This window comes from Odontesthes bonariensis, chromosome 9 (genome assembly GCF_027942865.1).
Source record: "Odontesthes bonariensis isolate fOdoBon6 chromosome 9, fOdoBon6.hap1, whole genome shotgun sequence".
NCBI lineage: Eukaryota > Metazoa > Chordata > Actinopteri > Atheriniformes > Atherinopsidae > Odontesthes > Odontesthes bonariensis.
The window spans coordinates 5,200,919-5,221,403 of NC_134514.1; the positions used below are offsets into that span (position 1 = coordinate 5,200,919).

The window sequence follows — 20,485 nt, forward strand, 5'->3', positions numbered from 1 at the left end:
AAGATATTCCACATGTATCGTCTTCAAACAAGTCCCTATATCTGGCTGAAATAGTACTTGTTAGGCAGTTGTGTCTTATATTAAGTGTAATGAGATATTTTGACTAGAAATGAGACAAATGTACTTGGTAAGACTTGGTAAGTATCTTGCCCAAGGACACTTTGGCACATGGTGCTGAAGACAACTTTGATCTGTAAAACTACTTATGATTCTTGTCTTAACACGCTGATGAAGACAGAACATTATCACAGTTATTTTACTGGAGTTCAGCTGCTTTTGAAATATTTATATTCCTCATGTTACACTGGCAGATTAGAGGGAACAGTTTGTATTGCCCAGTCTGGAAAATGTGTTCATATTCATGGCACAGGCAGATGTTATCATGTGCAGATATGCATACTCTGAAAATACAGCCATGTATTTTCCAGCAAAACATCACAGTGAGCTTCTTTTTCTTTTTTTATGACAAAATGGGCAACTGGATGAATGAGGGAATCATTTCTAAAGAGACATAACTGACAGCTCTGCAGAAAGACGACAGTGATGAAAATGGATCAGATCATTTCCAGGCAGCTTGGAAAGACGAGTGAGTTTAGTTTTTATATGGAAGAGGAGTTGAAGAAAATAGAAATCATATGAATCAGTTTTTTAAGCTATTACTTTTCATTAGGCCTGATTAATCACGATTAATCGCATTTGTACGCAGAATCCAAAAGTAGTGTGTAGTTTTTAGCATTTAGCTTTATTTTAAATGTGCTGCCATATGAATGAAAGTGCCATAACATTTGTTGTGCAAACACACTTTTAACATCAGCATCTTTCTGTAGTTTTTATGTAGAAGCCTCGCTCCACTGTCTGTTTCCTTGAATGACTTGCTGCTATCAGTTGTGTGTTTTGCCTTTAAGTGATATTTTAGACTGGAACTACTACGCTGAGAAGACAATTCAACTTGGCTGTAAATGCAGGTGTTTTTTTTTTAATTTATTTTGAAATACGTGCTTTTATGTTGAAGCAAGTAAAACAGGAAGTAGCGTCGGTTAGCTCCGTTAGCTTCACACCTGTAGCGGTGATGTTAGCTGCTAGTTTATCTTTATTTTATTCCTCCATGCTTCGTGGTGTTTGCTGTAACTGTGTGAATGTGATGCATTAAGACTTTTACAATGATAAAAACTGCGTTAATATGCGATAAAATATTTATCGGCGTTAAATAATTAACAAGTTAACGCGATAATAACGAGTCAACGCATACAAATACTGCTGAGTGGATATGTAAGGAGATGAATGTGTAGGTAGGACTGGGAAAAAGAGATTTTTCATGCATGTCCTTTATCACGTGCCAGCTTCCCAGAACTCCTGCTTCACAGGCACCATTTCCCTGTTTTAATCTGCAGAACATCCAGTGTGTCAGGACTACTTGTTTGGTACAAAGTCGGTCTTGTGCAAGGAAGGAAAGACGGGAGACACTAGTTAATTTTTCCAATCGGTAGCAAAGCAGATCTAAAGCGACCTTTTGGAAAGCTGCAAAAATTGTGAATAAGACACGTTCCCATTCACTAGGAATTCGAAGAGAATTGATTAAAGCTATGTAGTGCAGCCAGAGGCTGGGAACAGAGGCTATCCCACTCATGGGTGTAAGGCAGAAGAGGAAGTTGTCCTGAATGGAGACGACCCTTGAATCAACCAGAACTACGGTAATTATTATTATATTTTTTGTTTTTATGGCACCAAACAGACCAGGCCAAATTCTTCGTGATGTAAAAATTACTTAGCAATAAAACCTATTCTGATTCTGATTCTGACACCAAATAAAGGTAAATCCAGAGAACTCTCCTTCAGGAATTACTTCAATCTCTGGGAATATCAGATCATATCTGGGGAGATGCCGGTCAGTCAGATGAGTTTGTTTGCCAGCTCAGACCAGAAACAGCCGGGGAGTCACATCATTTTAATCTTTGATAAGTGTTTTCATGCACCAAGTCTTCCTAAACTTCTTACTCACAAGTGGAACAAACTGCCAGTGGAGATTAAACTTTCACCAAATGGAGACATTTTTAAATCCAGGTTAAAGAGATTTCTTTTCTCATGTGTCTATGCATGAAATCTGCACGATATCTTTTAACTTATCTGGACTGTTGCTTGTTTTTAAAATAATTTAAATTATTTTATTTGTTTCTCTTTATATTCTTTTATGTATTTTTAATGCTTCTTCCACTCCCTGCTGCAATGCTTTTATTTTATGTAAAGCACTTTGAACTGTTTTGTACATGAAATGTGCTATAGAAATAAATTTGATTTGATTTTGATTTGATTAGTGGAACATTTATCCAAAATTTAGCTTCCATTCAACTTCTAAATGCAAATCAAAAATGGTATTAAAAACCCATCTAATGGCAGGATAATGCAGACAAGAAAGGGATGTCTGGGATGTCCCCTAAGGAGCCAGGGATGTGGTTCAGGCATCTGTTGAGGATGCTTCCTCTAAGTTAAGGCACTGAGGGAATGTCAACCGGTAGGACAGATACTGAAAGGATTATGAATTTCTGCAGGCTTGGGAATGCCTCAGTATACACCATGGAGAGCTGGAAAACCCCGACTTTGACTGCTTCCCCCATGATCCAGACCGAGATGAGTGGTTGGGGACAGAGGGACGGAAAGTGGTTCCAATGAAAACTACGTACAGCAAAGTTTATGTATCATCCTTTGGAACCGGGACAAACAATTTAATTCACCTACATTGTTTCGGGTTTTCAGATTCAATCAGAGATGGGACCAAGTCACACATGCACTGGAAAAAATCTAAATCTTGCCAAGTATATTTTTCTCATTGAGTATCTCATTACACTTGATATAAGACACAACTGCCTAACAAGTACCATTTCAGCCAGATATAGGGACTGTTTTGAGTCATATTTCACATGAAACAAGCTTTTTTTTCATTTGAAGAGGTTTTTAAGCTAATTTCAAGATCACTTTTAACTCAAAAGTCCTAAATATCATATTTTATTTCAAGAAATCTTGACAAGCCGATTTTCACTAGTTCCATTGGCAGATTTTTTGCTTATTTCAAGCAAAAACGTCTTGTATTTGTTGTTTTTTTACTCATTTTTGGAGGGGCACTTTTTTCCAGTGTGTGCGAGTCTCAAATAAGTCTCAAGTCTTAGCTTTCAAGTCCCAAGTAATTTTTTCTTGGGCAAGTCAAAGTCAAGTCACCTTACTATTGTAATTTTACCTGCAGAATCTGATCTTAATAAAGTGAAAAGACACAAAGATATAAGTAACTGTCAGTAAACATCATTGGCCAATATGTCCAACCTGTCCACCCCGTATCATATCAAGCTAACATTAGCAAACTACCGACTAGGCTAACAGGATAATATTAGCTAATTTGACGAGCACTTACTGGTCAGAATGGATCTTCAAATGACGAATAAAGTTCGAAGTTATGCTAGATGCTTAACACTCAAGTCATTCAAGTCATCGTGTCTCAAGTCAAGTCAAGTGCCGAGTCTTTAACTTCCAAGTCCGAGTCGAGTCTCAAGTCTTTTATTTTTTGTCAAGTCACAAGTCATCAAAACAGCGACTCGAGTCGACTTGAGTCCAAGTCACAGTGACTCGAGTCCCCATCTCTGGATTCAATATTTTAAAGCCTAAATGGCTGAATACCACAATGAGAAAACATTTCTTCTTGTTATTTGGAAACACTCGATGCTTCTAAGCGAACACCTGACTCACCCAGAAGCCTCATGACATTGGCGTGGTCAAACTCTTTCATGCAGGCGGCTTCACGAAGAAAGTCTTCCATTTCAGAGCGGGTACAGATGGCAACTGGAGAGGAGACAGTTGACATGGTGAGACCACTTTGTCTGGTTAACAGGAAGGTTGCCAGGGATTTATTAAACTGTGACATGTTAGGACTTCTCACCGCTTTATTTGTTTTGATTCTTCACGGTTTGAGACCGACATGAATCAAAGAGGGTGGTGTGTCCCCCCCCCCCTCATTTCTGAGTCATATTCGGTTTTAAAACAACTACAATTTACATTGATGGTACACTTTATGTGGGGTCAACTTTTCCTTTTGCAAACATTTTCCACAGGCTGAGTCTGTCTGTTTTTTTAAATAATAAAACAAGATTTTTGCCCATGACCACTTGTTCATTTTTGACCCGAGGAGCGGCCCATCAAGCGGCTCGTGTTCCAAAGATAAAGAGAGTCATTGTGGAGAATGCTGAGTGCTTCTACTGTCTACTCACTTTTCATAGTCTTGACAGCAACTTTGAGAGCAGACTCCTCCTGAGTCAGCAGTCCCTCCATCACGGAGCCAAATTCCCCTGATGAAGCACAAAAAGAAGCAGTTAAAAAAGTTCAGAGGTTTGCACCGGCTCCCAACTACTGAACAACCAAGATATAAAGCGTATTTAACAGTCTTTTTTTTAGACTATACACTGAAAAAAGTGATTTTTTTGGTGAAGTAAACTCTATTAGAGTAACTGTCATCATTTCTACCTTGTATTTTAAAGATTCAGTAAGAACTAGAGCTTCTTAAGTAAAATCAAACATTTTATAAACGTAATGCATGAATTATGGGGGAAGAGTAAGTTTTACTTAGGTTTCCTCATACAATTTAAATGTTTAATAGTTGTATGTACATAAACCTAGAAATACTACATAAACTTTACTCTGAAAGTGTATCGTTAAAATCTACTAAGTTACTTCATAACAGCAAATACTACAGACATATAAAATTTACTTAAAATTTTGAGTAAAATGATGTTCCTGCCTATGAAAAACAAGAGTTTATTTATTTGTTTTAATAAATATAACTTAAAACTTAGATATAACTAAGTAAATGTTACTTAATATCTTCAAAACTGTTATGTTTTCTGGTAGGTAAAATTTACTTGATACTGGCAAGTGAGTGTTACTTGATATTGCAGCATTAAATATTACTTAAATCATTTGAGTGCAAATACTTACAAAGGGTTTTTTAAGTAAATTTTATGAGTTGTTTTTTTAGTGTATACATTAACAAAACATTACCTTCTCCAAGAGTCTTTCCAAGAGTGAGTTTATGTCTGTCCACCATCACGTCTTGGAGCTTCTGCTTCAGCTCGTCGCTGATGCCCAGACTGTTCACTGAAGATGAAGAAATAAGAAAAGTTCATTTTATTTAACAGAGAATAACACGACCGAGCAGCTTCACTTAGTTTTAACCCATAATGCACAACACTAAGCCAAAATCAAAGTGTTAATGAAAGAAAACCGACCAATAGATCAATAATTCTGTCTGCAAAGTCACAAAATGGACAATTAATTCTATTTCCAATGCAGAGGTACAACCAAAGTAGGGATTCAATTATAAAATGAATAAAATATTAAGTGGGATTAAAATAAGAGGAGAAAAAAAAGCTAAAAATAACAGAAAACTAATAATAATAAAACCTGGAGAGAGTCTTCTTTAAAGAGATTATCTGAAAACGTGCCGCTCTGTCCTGTTTTTGAGGCGTGGGACGCCCGGCCATGTGATCCAGTGGGAACCGGGTTTGTGTCCCGCAGAGATGAGGTCAGAGAGGATTTAAGCTGCTCTACATGCTCGCTTCAGTTTTCCTTCCACAGCTGGCTGTCAAACAGCTTCGGCTTGTGAGCAGCCAGCGTTACACACATTAGCTCTGTTTTCACATCTGGGCCAGGACGTGACGAGGCAACAACATGCGCAGTGATCTCCCTCCAGCTGTTGCTACGCTATCCATCTGTCTCGTGTTGGACAAAAATGCACCGAGTCCACGAGCGTGTTACAACACATCACGCTGGCGTGACCAGCTACTAGCGTATGCAAGCAATAAGCCAAGCCCGAGGATTTGACTCTGTCCAAAAACTGAGATCAGCAGCACAAACGATCCAAGTCCACCCTATCTAACCCCGTTCTTTATTCCAGGTGCACTTTCCATCATTCACGCAGAATACACATTATCTCCTCAGCTCCTTCCCTTGGCTCCACTCATTTCACTTCCTGAATAGTTTTTTCTTTCTGCAGCTTTGCGCCCCCCCCCCCGGCCTCTTTGGAGCTCCAGCGAGCTGAAACTTGTGCAGGAGGACCATAGAAATATTGTGTGCACATCAGGGACAATGTCAAGGCTTGAATGTGACCCAGCTGTGTGAAACCTGAGCCTGCATTATGTGTTTACAGGTTCGTATCTGTCTCTGTGATCGTGCAGACTCACAGGGGCTAATGGCTGGCGACGGCACACAACAAAGTCATTGAGACTTCTCCCGACTCCCACTTTACTCCCAAAGGAATTCCCTCCTGAGTCCAGTCAGAGCAGGAGGGGAACTCTTCCATCCTTTTTCGGTCTTAACATTGTGTTTACTCCCCTTTTGTCCTACGGGTCAAAAATGACCCGCCCTACCAAAGCCCCAAAATAAAGCAACTTAATTGAATTTTAAATCCAAAATCTATTCTGTATGATGAAACCACCTGTTATTTATCTATTCAACTCAATTCAATATTTTTTTTTATCATGTATTTGTTGTTACACAATACAAAAAGACTTTTGTATCTACCTTCATATCACTATGGGCTGTGTAAACTGTGCAGACCGAAGTGCAGACCGAGCAGCAAACACCGTAACAGGCGCGGCTCTCGCTAGGTGGCTGAAGGCATTGATATGAAGGGAGAGAAAATAGGGCCAAGCGATGTGAAGTCTGACTTTTTCTAGAGGGACGATTTTGTGATGCAAATGTATTACTCTTTTGAACGCATATTGTTTTGAGAAGCAAAACGCTTTATTTTTTAAACCCCAGCCAACTAGCCGGACTACCTTCGTCAACGCCAAAACGAGGCTGGAACTCGGCTCACAGGACGCAGCAGGGGGTAAGAACATGTTCATAAATGATGTTGCTGATATGGGATGTCATACAGCTTCATGTCAAAAGAGGCGAACTATCCCTTTAACTTAATGAAGGGATTTACCGCACCTCCAATCGATGTGACAATAAAAAGATCATCGTGCAGGATGTAACAGCACGGGGGCTGCTGTGGAGTGCGTCCACTGACTGAACACTTTGATCACAGCTGCGGTGTGTGAAGTGAATGAACTCTTAGCTGTTTGTGTTCCAGGCTTTGATCAACCAAACAAGCAGAGGATGTGATTTCTGTGTTGAAATGTGGAGAACAGAGCTGTCATTGTGTGCCACGAGAGGCCAACAATCTCCCTCCACTACGCCACTCCCCGGGATCAGAGGAGATGCTGTTATGCATCTTTTTCTGTGTAACAACCAACCCCCAAGGACCGAGACAGGTTTAGACACGTCACCGAAAGCGTCTCTTCCTGCTGTAGTGACAGTAAGGTGCAAATATAGAGCCGCGGTTTTCCAACGAACATGCAGGGGCAGAGAGGACTCACGTGTGGCTTCTGTCGTCCTGCGGCTGTAGGTGCGGCGAGCGCGATACCTGACCACCAGTTCGCCGCTTTCCATCATGGGTTCAAACGCCTCGCTGTGAATGCACAGAACAAAACAAAATGTGTAAACACACGCTCATTGCAAGATAATACAGAAAAAGCCGGTGGCTTCTCCTTAAAAATGTGTGCACAAGTGCAGCACACTGGAAAAAATGCCCCTCCAAAAATAAGTAAGAAAAACAACAAATACAAGACTTTTTTGCTTGAAATAAGCAAAAAAAATCTGCCAATGGAACTAGTGAAAATCGGCTTGTCAAGATTTCTTGAAATAAGATGTGATATTTGGGACTTTTGAGATAAAAGTGATCTTGAAATTAGCTTAAAAACCTCTTCAAATGAAAAAAAAAGATTGTTTCATATGAAATCCGACTCAAAACAATTTGTTTTCAAGACTTTTTCACTTAACAAGATATTCCAGATGTATTGTCTTCAAACAAGTCCCTATATCTGGCTGAAATGGTACTTGTTAGGCAATTGTGTCTTATATTAAGTGTAATGAGATATTTTGACTAGAAATGAGACAAATATACTTGGTAAGACTTTAATTTTTTCCAGTGCAACTAGGTCAAGATGCTGAAAATAATTAAAAATGCTGGTTTGGCACAGCTACCGAGTCCCTCCCTTCCACCCACGGGGAAGACAAACAGCCTTACGCACCCGAAGCGCGTCTCCTTGCGCCGCAGCTTGGCCACGTAAACAGCCATGAGCACAGCCATGGCCACAGCACCAGCGATGGCCATCACCACATACCACCAGTGCCAGGAAAAGGCCGGGGGCGCCGATGGATCTGAGGGAAGAATGTGGACGGAGACGGGATTTAACAGGGTGGAGCTCTTAATGGGGGGGAAAAAAAGCAGCGATTAAGAGAAATCTCAGGACATGATAAAAAGCATTTATTGATCTTTATCAGGTCCAACGATGGAAAAATACACCTTCAGATGAACAACAACGTATTATGTAGAAGCAGTGTGTGAAAAAGTAAGTGAACCCTGTGCTGCTGATCAATGCTCTGACTATAAAAGTGGATGCACTGGAAAAAATGCCCCTCCAAAAATAAGTAAAAAAAACAACAAATAAAAGACGTTTTTGCTTGAAATAAGCAAAAAATCTGCCAATGGAACTAGTGAAAATCGGCTTGTCAACATTTCTTGAAATAAAATGTGATATTTAGGACTTTTGAGTTAAAAGTGATCTTGAAATTAGCTTAAAAACCTCTTCAAATGAAAAAAAAAGCTTGTTTTTGTTTTTGTTTTCAAGACTTTTTCAGTTAACAAGGTATTTAAGATGTATTGTATTAAAACAAGTCCCTATATCTGGCTGAAATGGTACTTGTTAGGCAGTTGTGTCTTATATTAAGTGTAATGAGATACTCAATGAGACAAATATACTTGGTAAGATTTAGATTTTTTTCCAGTGTATTTTGGCACTTTTCTGCAGCATTCAGGTGTTAACTGACACACTTTTTACTGATGCGTCCACCATGAACTCCTCTGGATACCAAAGTGTTCTAGAGTCTAATGTGAGGCCAAAGCTGGGCTGAAACTGGCTCATCAACAGGACAAAGATCCCAAACACAGCAGCAGATCTACAGCAGAATGTGTGAAGAAGAGAAGAATCGAGGTGTTGCAACGGTCCAGCCAGAGTCCAGACCTCAGCCTGCCTGAGATGCTGTGGTGGGACCTTCAGAGAGCTGTGCAGAAACCGATTCATCCACATTCCTCCGCAACCGTGTTAGAGACTGATAACGTCGTAGAGAATATGTTTACTTCATGTTATAGCTACCAAAGGTCACACACTGCTTCTCCATTTTGTCTTAGCTTTTGTTCAGTGAACAGCACTGCATAAAATGTATTGAGTTGCTGTTCATCTAAGGTTGTATTTCCATCATTTTAAGACCTGGAAAGAGCTAGATCTTCCTTTTTGTTATGCCCTGAGATGTAAAGCCTTTCAGCAGGTATACACATACAGCATTATAGGTTGTAAAGACATGTTTCAGCTGTTCAGATTGATTGAATAACCTCTGTCCGAGAACTAAATCTGACTCTAAAAACATTCTTTTTGGAGTTACTGCTGTCCAGTCACTCGTGTTATAATTTGCCTCAGTCTCCCACACAAGCAGCAGCTAAACAATCACAACCTCCACCCACTGTTTTCAACTTTTCTTTCTATTCACACTCATCCTCCCCCAACTTTCCCTGCCTCTTTTTTCTCCTTATTCCTCCATTCTTGTTGTCTGGCTCTATTAGACAAAGCAAACAGAGGTGCTGCACTGCCCCGGCCTGCTATAAATATTTATGATGCGTCTCCTCGTTCACCCTCCTGAACCTATCTTCCACTTTCCTGTCTCTCTGAGCCCCTTTTTTATCTTCCTTCCCTTTTTCTTTTAAATACACAGAAGGGAACTATCGCAGAGGAACCCGGTGACAGAGTGAAAAAGAGAAGTTCTGTGTTGGAAAAAGCCACCATGAGCTCACTTCCACTGTCACTGTTATTTTGTGCCTCTCTGAGAGGTCACACCAGAGCGTGTTTGTAGGTTTGCATGTATAATTTCAGTGGTTACTCACCCGTATATCTTTCTGTGTCTGTGGGAATAGGGAAAAAAGGAGAGTTTACGTCAGTATTTGTGATTCTCTGGAGAAAAACACACATTTTTATTCCACACTGGAAGAAATGCCCCTCCAAAAATAAGTAAGAAAAAACAACAAATACAAGACGTTTTTGCTTGAAATAAGCAAAAAAATCTGCAAATGGAACTAGTGAAATCAGCTTGTCAAGATTTCTTGAAATAAGATGTGATATTTGGGACTTTTGAGTTAAAAGTGATCTTGAAATTAGCTTAAAAACCTCTTCAAATGAAAAAAAAAAAGCTTGTTTCATGTGAAATGTGACTCAAAACAAGATGTTTTCAAGACTTTTTCATTTAACAAGATATTCCAGATGTATTGTCTTCAAACAAGTCCCTATATCTGGCTGAAATGCTACTTGTTAGGCAGCTGTGTCTGATATTAAGTGTAATAAGATACTCAATGAGAAAAATATACTTGGTAAGATTTAGATTTTTTCCAGTGCATAACAACTAAAATAAGGCAAAATGTTTGCAGAACTGGTGTAAAAAAAAAACTGGATTTCTTGAGTTATATATGATATGTAGCTTAAAATCAGTTTTATCAGTCAAATGTGTTTTTTTTTTGCTTTTATATTAAAATGAAAAAGCCGCCACTCACCAGGATAAGTAAGTACCAGAGTCTGTATGGGGGTCCAGGGTCCTTGACCCGCCTCTGTATAGGCGCACACTCGAAAAGACACGTTGGACAGGGGGACGGACAGATTGATTGACAGCTCAGTGTCCAATCCAGTATCTACAACAAACTGCCAACAGGAGAAAAGAGAGGGACTGTCAGTGCCAGACAAAAAGGATATTTTGTGTGTCAGTTAGTATCTGTTAATGTTATCAACAAGCTCAGGAACTATCACAACTTTCCAAAATAGTGAAAGAATTGCAGTTTCTTCACTGGAAAAAAATGCCCCTCCAAAAATAGGTGAAAAAAAACAACAAATAAAAGACGTTTTTGCTTGGCAATGGAACTAGTGAAAATCGGCTTGTCAAGATTTCTTGAAATAAGATGTGATATTTAGGACTTTTGAGATAAAAGTCAGTTATATTTGTCTCATTGAGTATCTCATTACACTTAATATAAGACACAACTGCCTAACAAGTAGCATTTCAGCCAGATATAGGGACTTGTTTTAATACAATACATCTGGAATATCTTGTTAAGTGAAAAAGTCTTGAAAACATCTTGTTTTGAGTCATATTTCACATGAAACAAGCTTTTTTTTTTGACATTTGAAGAGGTTTTTAAGCTAATTTCAAGATCACTTTTAACTCAAATGTCCCAAATATCACATCTTATTTCAAGAAATCTTGACAAGCCGATTTTCACTGGTTCCATTGCCAAGCAAAAACGTCTTTTATTTGTTGTTTTTTTACTTATTTTTGGAGGGGCATTTTTTCCAGTGTGGTAAGATTTAGATTTTTTTCCAGTGTTTGTGGCACATTTGAACTTGACATTAAAGCTGCGGTTGGCAACTTTTTTTAGTCATATTAGCTTGAACTGTCATGGGATTCTGGAAGTAGAATATTAAATAGGCTGTTCAGGAAAAATCCCGAAATCTGTAGCTCCCTCTGAAGCCTGTAATCATGCTTGCAAAAACCGAGCGCTCCCGGCTGTTTTTAACCAATCAAGTTAGGGTGGAGGAATCCTACCTGTCAATCACAGCTTGTGCACACGCTGCTGAGCGTGAGTCTGCCCCAGCTTGTGTGCGCTCACACTAGTGTGAACTCACGTGCACAACCTCGTCCACAGAGGGGGAGGGGTTTGGGGGGCGATTCGGAGCTTGTTAGAGGTTGGGGGAGGGACCTGAAAGTTGTATCAGTTCGAATTTTCCGACTTTAGACTCGCAATTTTGAAAACCTGCCGACTGCAGCTTTAATTCGGGGTATATTTGGCTGAATAAACTGAGCTGCACATCAAGCAGACACGACCCACTTAACACATGCCATAACCCAAGTTAGGCCCAGCTCGTGACCTTTGGGCAACATCTGGCTCACATAACAGTTCCCAGCGCCTTAACTGAGTCCAAAGTACCAATCTATCCCAGATTAGGCCACAAATGTGTCTGCTATCTGAGTTTTGTTTTTATTTCTGCCAAATGAGACTGAGCAGTTTCTTTGTTTCTCTGCCAAAGTCAAACTGCAGTTGTTGGCACTTGTTTGTCTGCTTGTTGGCAGGATAACTTTACCAGAGGAGGGGCACAACCCAACTCAGAAGTTATCTCTTGATGTCGGTCCGAATCGGAATCAGAATCTGGATCTAATAATCTTAGATTCAGCCTTGGCTGACGTATAAAGTGACTGTTTTTGTGTTACACGCGTCCCTGACTTACCTTTTGTGCAGAGGGTGAGCTGTACTCCACCATGTAGCCCTGGAGTTCTCCGTTCAGCTTCCCCGGAGGCTCCTCCCACGTCACAAGCACCTCGGTCCCGTTTGGCTTCGCGGTCACGTTGACAGGCGGGTTCTCCGGCACTGAAATCAAAAAAACATTTTGCTTTTCACACAGTTGCAAACCTATTTGTGATATAAGGGTGGAGGAGGACAACGGTGCTGGGATGCGGGCTCGGTGGACAGAGGCCAGCGGGCGAGGGTTAGCCAGGCATGTGTTGTTTTGACAGCTTAGAGCCTCGAGGGTGTGTATAACTGCAACATCTGGAGGGAGAGGATGTTTGAGAATGTGAAGAATTCTGCTCTTTTTGGGACGAAAAGGCACCCGAGGGCATGGCAGACCGGGACTTTCACTGGAAAAAATCAAAGTCTTACCAAGTACATTTGTCTCATTTCTAGTCAAAATATCTCATTACACTTAATATGAGACACAACTGCCTAACAAGTACCATTTCAGCCAGATATAGGGACTTGTTTGAAGACAATACATCTGGAATATCTTGTTAAGTGAAAAAGTCTTGAAAACAAATTGTTTTGAGTCACATATCATATGAAACAAGCTTTTTTTTTTTTACATTTGAAGAGGTTTTTAAGCTTATTTCAAGATCACTTTTAGAGGGGCATTTTTTCCAGTATATGTTCTCTCTATGTCAGATGGAGAAACTCTCAGACCAGCACTGGAAGAAATGCCCCTCCAAAAATAAGTAAGAAAAACAACAAATACAAGACTTTTTGCTTGAAATAAGCAAAAAAAATCTGCCAATGGAACTAGTGAAAATCGGCTTGTCCAGATTTCTTGAAATAAGATGTGATATTTAGGACTTTTGAGATAAAAGTGATCTTGAAATTAACTTAAAAACCTCTTTAAATGAAAAAAAAAGCTTGTTTCATATGAAATCCGACTCAAAACAATTTGACTTTTTCACTTAACAAGATATTCCAGATGTATTGTCTTCAAACAAGTCCCTATATCTGGCTGAAATGGTACTTGTTAGGCAGTTGTGTCTTATATCAAGTGTAATGAGATATTTGGACTAGAAATGAGACAAATATACTTGGTAAGACTTTGATTTTTTTCCAGTGAGTGTCCGCCACCATAATGCTGTCACTTCCCCCGTCTCTGTCCTCGTCCTCCTTTCTTTCCTGCCTTTTCTTTTCTGCCTCTCTGTCAGAGAATGAAAGCGGCTGCAGGCTAAAATAACCAGTGGAGGGAAAACCAGGCTGGATAACATGCCAGAGATGGTGTGAGGAATTTGTCCGTGTGTGTGTGATTGATGCTCTGTATAGCATAAAATTCCCAAGCAACCTTTTCACAAGGAAGAGACAGGGGATTATTTTCTTTGTTGGCATCTGAGTTAGTCCTTCCTTCCCTGCGTCTGGAGGCTTTAAATGTCACACAAACGGGCTGGAGACCCACACTAACACACACGCTAACACATGAGCTCAGTCACAGTGAGTTTGGAGAAACATGGGCCAGTCTACAGTATGGATGATGTTATCAGGAAATGTTTAGTGGCTGATTGTTTCCACATGTGGTCCCTGCTCTGCCTGCCAGCAGCAACAAAAACAACCTCCAAGTCGAGCTCATTCCAGCAGCCCGACTCCACCTATGCTTCATCATTATCCGTCGACCCTTCTGCCCCCTCCTCCGCCTCTTCGTTGCACACACCTTTTCTCTTTCTCTCCTTCCCTTCTCAGCTTTCTTTCCCTGTTTTATATCCAGCGTTGTTCCATCTCTTTAAGGCCAAGTTTTCTTCTCCCTCGCTGCCCTCTTTGTAGTAATGCCTCTCTCTGTTTTTCATACTCAAGAGAATTTAACTGTTGATGTAAAACTGTGAGGTGGAATAAAACTATTAAAAAAACATGTTAGACTTCTGTTCACACCCTGCTGGGTGCTTCATTTAACCCTTTGTGCGGTCTTAACATTGTGTTTACTCCCCTTTTGTCCTATGGTTCAAAAATGACCCGCCCTACCAGAGCCCCAAAATAAAGCAACTTCATTTAATTTTAAATCCAAAATCTATTTTGGATGATGAAACCACCTGTTATTTATCCATTCAACTCAATTCAATACATTTTTTATCCAGTTTTCAGGATTACACTTTTTATTTTGTTTTACCACAAACCAACTGTCAGTTGGACCAACAGTTTTCTTGTTTTCTCAGTTTTCTTTTACATAATAAAGGTTTATTATTGCTATTATATAAATGTGAAGTAATTACTTCTGAATTAATTATATTGAAAGGGAAAAAAACAATGAACTTTTTTCTGCTGTTTAAATGTTTTTATAATTCACGGGTCAAAAATGACCCAAAAGACAATCTTTGTACCCTAGTGGTGTACAGCCCACATGGAAACATAAACAAAAATAAAGTGTGACTTTTTCTAATGATGGGGTCCCTTTAGGAAAAGTCATAAAGTTGGAAAAAGATAGTTTAAGGTAGTTTTTTCTACAGCTAAACATGGTGGTGGGTCACTTTTGACCTGCAAGACAACAGGAGGGTTAAAAATGCCCACACATGGACACATTTAAACATTGATATTTCTGGGTTTTTTTTGCTCCGCAGCATGGGTAAACACATGCGGACTTGTTATATAACCCTGGAATCTGGAGTCCTTTGTGAAAAAAAACAAAACTTCACAGAGAACATATGTCCTAAAACACAAAGATCACAAATGTTAGTGTCATCAAAAATGTCGCAGCCTCTGAGGACATCCACCTTGTTTCCATTTTATTGCAGTTTCGTGGCAGGACATTCTGTCTCCTCTTGGACATGAAGTTACATTTTTTTGCCGGTAACTAAATAAACAGGACTTCATCATCATGACTCACTTCCATCAGAATGTCTCGTGAATAATTCTTCCGTCTCTTTAAGGGTAGAGACGTCTGTAAATCGTGTTTTAAGTCTCACTGAAACGTTATTTGGTTCATTTGTTTTTGTCTTTAGGGAAGATGCGTTTCTGCAGTTATGCAGGAAGCAAATGGAAATGCATTCACAGATTGGACATGTAAATATAACCTCTTTAGCTTTAGGATTTACAGGGTGAAAAGGGTTCCTCACTTCCTCTCCCACCAGCCAGCTCCCCCTCCTTTCTCTCTATGTTCTTACATCCTCCAGGGAGAAAAGCGGGCTTTGGGAAAATGGCAAAAATCTGTGTTTTCTCAAAGCGCCCCTTCTCCCATTTCTATACTTTTCCAGCCATTCCTTCCCCACTCCCACCATAAACCCACTTTTTTTTCTGTTTTTTTCCCACAGGGCCTTGCTGTGTGCTCTGGAAAGATGTCATCCTAGGTCAGAAAATATGTAGGGAAAGGAGAGAAGAAGGAATGGAGCTTAAAGCCTGGATTCACAGCAGAGTTGTCCAGCTTTTGTTTGGGGGGCTGCAGGAAATAACTTCCTCAGCAATTTTTGTAGGATTTGAGGTATGAAAAGATCAACACAAGAACGTAAGTGCAAGATAGCCCGGCTCGCTAAAAGGAAATGGATGATGGATACGAAAACAAAAAAAGCTGGCAGAAGCCAGTAGGGTTGTAGGGTTTCAAATCTCAGGAGGAGATGGAGCAGCAGAAAACAGGGATGTTCCATTCAGGGTAACATATGTAAAAGATAGTGTAGCACATATCCTCACATTTATTGAAGGGAAAGACAGCACATTTCTAGTCAAAATATCTCATTAAACTTAATATAAGACACAACTGCCTACACTGGAAAAAATGCCCCTCCAAAAATAAGTAAGAAAAACAACAAATACAAGACTTTTTGCGTGAAATAAGCAAAAAAATTCGCCAATGGAACTAGTAGAAATCGGATTGTCAAGATTTCTTGAAATAAGATGTGATATTTGGGACTTTTGAGATAAAAGTGATCTTGAAATTAGCTTAAAAACCTCTTCAAATGTTTCATGTGAAATATGACTCAAAACAAGATGTTTTCAAGACTTTTTCAATTAACAAGATATTCCAGATGTATTGTATTAAAACAAGTCCCTATATCTGGCTGAAATGGTACTTGTTAGGCAGTTGTGTCTTATATTAAGTGTAATGAGATACTCAATGAGACAAATATACTTGGTAAGATTTAGATTTTTTCCAGAGTAACAAGTACTATTTCAGCCAGATATAGGAACTTGTTTTAATACAATACATCTGGAATATCTTGTTAAGTGAAAAAGTCTTGAAAACAAATTGTTTTGAGTCGAATTTCACATGAAACAAGCTTTTTTTTTCATTTGAAGAGGTTTTTAAGCTAATTTCAAGATCACTTTTATCTCAAAAGTCCTAAATATCACATCTTATTTCAAGAAATCTTGACAAGCCGATTTTCACTAGTTCCATTTGCAGATTTTTTTGCTTATTTGAAGCAAAAACATCTTGTATTTGTTGTTTTTTTTACTTATTTTTGGAGGGGCATTTTTTTCCAGTGCAGAGAGGCGTTTAGGAATCAAGAAGTGAGCTTTATGGATGTTTTTTGTCAGTCTGCACCACTGAAAGCATAGAGAAAGATGTGGAAAATATGATCTGTGACCAGTCTGCCTCCCCTCGTGCTGATCTCACTCCATTCAACACTCCATGCCAGGTTCAAATCACTAGCAAAGCAAATCAGAGGCCATTTTTTTGAAAAGCAGCAAAAGGGAACTGTGAATCAGACCCGTTTCCATTCAGAGCTTTGAAGCAAATAAAAAAAAGGCTACGTTGTGTTGCCAGAGGATGACAATAGAAGCTACGCTGCTCTGCGGTTGTAATTCAGTAGAAGTGCCGGCAGTTATCCTAACTGGACAAACCCCAAGACAAAAGAAACTGTGGTGGATATCCACAAAAGATAATTAAGAGGGATCTTCTTTAGAAATTGCTTCTTTTTCTGGGAATATTTGGGATAATATGTTCAATCTGGGAAAGTGCTGGTGTGAAATATCAACTTTTACAGGTCAGACAGGATTCCCAAAGTTTTTTCTATTCGCAGTTTTGCTCAGTAAGTCTTCCCCGAAACAGGAAAGTTTATCAACTTTTGAGTTTCCATTCACATTTTCTACACTGGAAAAAATGCCCCTCCAAAAATAAGTAAGAAAAATAAAAAATTACAAGACGTTTTTGCTTGAAATAAGCAAAAAATCTGCCTATGGAATTAGTGAAAATCGGCTTGTCAAGATTTCTTGAAATAAGATGTGATATTTAGGACTTTTGAGTTAAAAGTGATCTTGAAATTAGATTAAAAACCTCTTCAAATGAAAAAAAAGCTTGTTTCATGTGAAATATGACTCAAAACAATTTGTTTTCAAGACTTTTTCACTTAACAAGATATTCAAGATGTATTGTCTTCAAACAAGTCCCTATATCTGGCTGAAGTGGTACTTGTTAGGCATTTGTGTCTTATATTAAGTGTAATGAGATACTCAATGAGACAAATACACTTGGTAAGACTTAGATTTTTTTCCAGTGTATATATAAAACATCAGCTCGTGTCGGCTGAATTGGTTTTAACCTCAGTCTGGATCAGTTTTTATTCATTCCTGATTCATTTGGAAAAGAATGGAGCAGAATCCTTAGAAGGGTAATTATTAAATCTGTGAATTTTCCCCTGAATCGAAACCAAACATGGTGTAACTTGTTTTTTTTTTCCAGATAAAGAACTGAAACTTTTAAATCCCGGCTGCAGCAAGTATTTCAATGAGTTCTACTTCTCTCTTTTGATTTTCCTGTTCATGAGAAAATGAGAAACGCTGCGTTGGGCTGTTCTAAGATCATAAGCGGCTCCATTATGGAAAGCCCCGGTCATTCCTCCTGTGGCATCTCTCTCCTCTTAGTATACACTATTTCCATCCTATTTATCCAGGGGTAAAGACAGTGTGAGCTGGCATGGAAAATCCCACCTCCGTTTAAAGTCAAACACACAGCAGCCTAACATTACAGTCTGACAGAGTGCTGCAATCCTAACTGAAGCCTTTCAGGAGAATCTAACGTCCACCCTCCCTTTCCACAGCCTCCATCTCTTCTGCCCCTCCTATACCAGTTACCCTCTCTGCCTCAACAGTTTATATTAGAAACTGGCTTCACAGAGGTACAGTCACTCGCATCTGGTATCCTTCACCAACACAGAATGAGTAAAAGGGGCACAGGAAGGACTATTATGATTAACTCGTCACTGTAACACGATTCTCTGACTCATTGTTATCGTAAAATGTGGGAGCAGTTTGCCTTTACTCACTCAGAATAAATCTGAAACACAGATTTAGAGCTGCAACTGCTTAAATTCACTTCAAAACAAACCAAGAAATGAAAGGATTTCCTTCCACCGCCGACTTTCCCCCCTGATAGTAACAGTTTCCATTAAGACATTCTTCCATAAAGGTGTGAAATGATCTGTACAGCTGTGACTGCAGGGCTGCAGAGGCCATTGGAGGCAGCTTTTAGGAGCCACGAAGGCATAAGAAACCATCAAAACACAAAAAAATGGAGGCGTGAATATCAGATTTGTCCTTCCAAAGCCCTGCAGATTATTGTTAGGCTCATATATAGTTGTAACAGTGAATATTAAACCATTCTGTCATGCTATAATTTCAACTTAAGTGTGTCCCATGACACAGAGCAAAGCAATAAAAAAAGACATTTTTAAAACCAGGTTAAAAATATTTCTTTTCTCATGTGTCTATGCATGAAATCGGCACGATATCTTTTAATTTATCTGGACTGCACTGGAAAAAATCAAAGTCTTACCAACTATATTTGTCTACTTTCTAGTCAAAATATCTCATTACACTTAATATAAGACACAACTGCCTAACAAGTACTATTTCAGCCAGATATAGGGACTTGTTTGAAGACAATACATCTGGAATATCTTGTTAAATGAAATTGACATTTGAAGAGGTTTTTAAGCTAATTTCAAGATCACTTTTATCTCAAAAGTCCCAAATATCACAAGCCGATTTTCATTAGTTCCATTGGCAGAATTTTTTGCTTATTTCAAGCAAAAATTTGTTATTTGTTGTTTTTCTTACTTATTTTTGGAGGGGCATTTTTTCCAGTGTGTTGCTTGTTTTTAAATTCATTTAAATGATTTTATTTCTTTCTCTTTATATTCTTTTATGTATTTTTAATGCTTCTTCCACTCCCCGCTGCAATGCTTTTATTCTATGTAAAGCGCTTTGAATTGTTCTGTACATGAAATGTGCTATATAAATAAACTTGATTTGATTTGATTTGATAAAATACAACTCAGCTAAAACTCGTGTAGCTTCTGTTCTGCCCTGGTTCCAGGGAGCAGTAAAAATGGGAGGATCCTTGGACTTGTGCTCAGCCAGAAGCCAGATAAGGCAGCCCTGACCCTGACACACTTCTGCACACTCACACATGCAGACAAGACATCCAGGATGAAAACAAACAGCTCTGCACTCCGGAGACTCACCTCCTTCTTTGGTACGCAGCTCCATCCAGGGCGACCAGTCTGAAGGGCCCTGGCTGCTGTGACAGGCCACCCTGACAGAGTAGAGGCTGTGGGGCTCCAGGTCCCCAATGAGGTGGGTGGCTGCTGGGATGTTCACATTCTGGTTGTGGATCATCTTATCTGGGCCTGCTGGGAAGGACTCCCCTGCTTGCTTGGCCTGGAACATTGAGATAACAAAAAATTCAATTGTTACAGCCTTTTACGTTTAGTCCACGTGCTAATTTTTCTGTTTTATTGCTTTATGGCACAAACAGGAAGAGGTGGCAGATTATTTAAATGGAAACAGAAATAAAGAGAAACAACAAAAACACTTATAATGAAAATAATATGAACACGAAATAAATAAAGCAACAGATAAACAGATCAAACGCATTTAAAACTACTGAAATAAAACCAGGAGAAGAAGCCCTGTGTCTACAATTCTTTGTTAAGTTTGTCTTTTAATATAAAAGTGGTTTAAACATAAGCCTCCATAAATAAATAATCAATAAGGATGGTTTCTAAAGCAATTTTTGAGGGCTACAAGTATTTATAATTTGTGTTTATTTATGATTTTGCTTCATTATTCTTCTATTTTTTGCAA

The 20,485-nt window shown here is 39.1% G+C and overlaps 1 protein-coding gene across 1 annotated transcript in view; it reads right to left on the bottom strand.

The window, feature by feature from the left end:
- The window catches only part of axl (AXL receptor tyrosine kinase), a 44,947-nt gene that overhangs the window by 7,732 nt on the left and 16,730 nt on the right, over positions 1-20,485 (bottom strand). The window contains exons 7-15 of the mRNA XM_075472823.1: positions 19,864-20,059; positions 12,405-12,544; positions 10,682-10,826; positions 10,022-10,039; positions 8,115-8,244; positions 7,401-7,492; positions 5,038-5,133; positions 4,251-4,328; positions 3,733-3,825 (exon numbers count right to left, since the gene is read on the bottom strand). Coding sequence (XP_075328938.1) covers positions 3,733-3,825; positions 4,251-4,328; positions 5,038-5,133; positions 7,401-7,492; positions 8,115-8,244; positions 10,022-10,039; positions 10,682-10,826; positions 12,405-12,544; positions 19,864-20,059 — 988 coding nt within the window. The remainder of the gene's footprint in view (positions 1-3,732; positions 3,826-4,250; positions 4,329-5,037; positions 5,134-7,400; positions 7,493-8,114; positions 8,245-10,021; positions 10,040-10,681; positions 10,827-12,404; positions 12,545-19,863; positions 20,060-20,485) is intronic.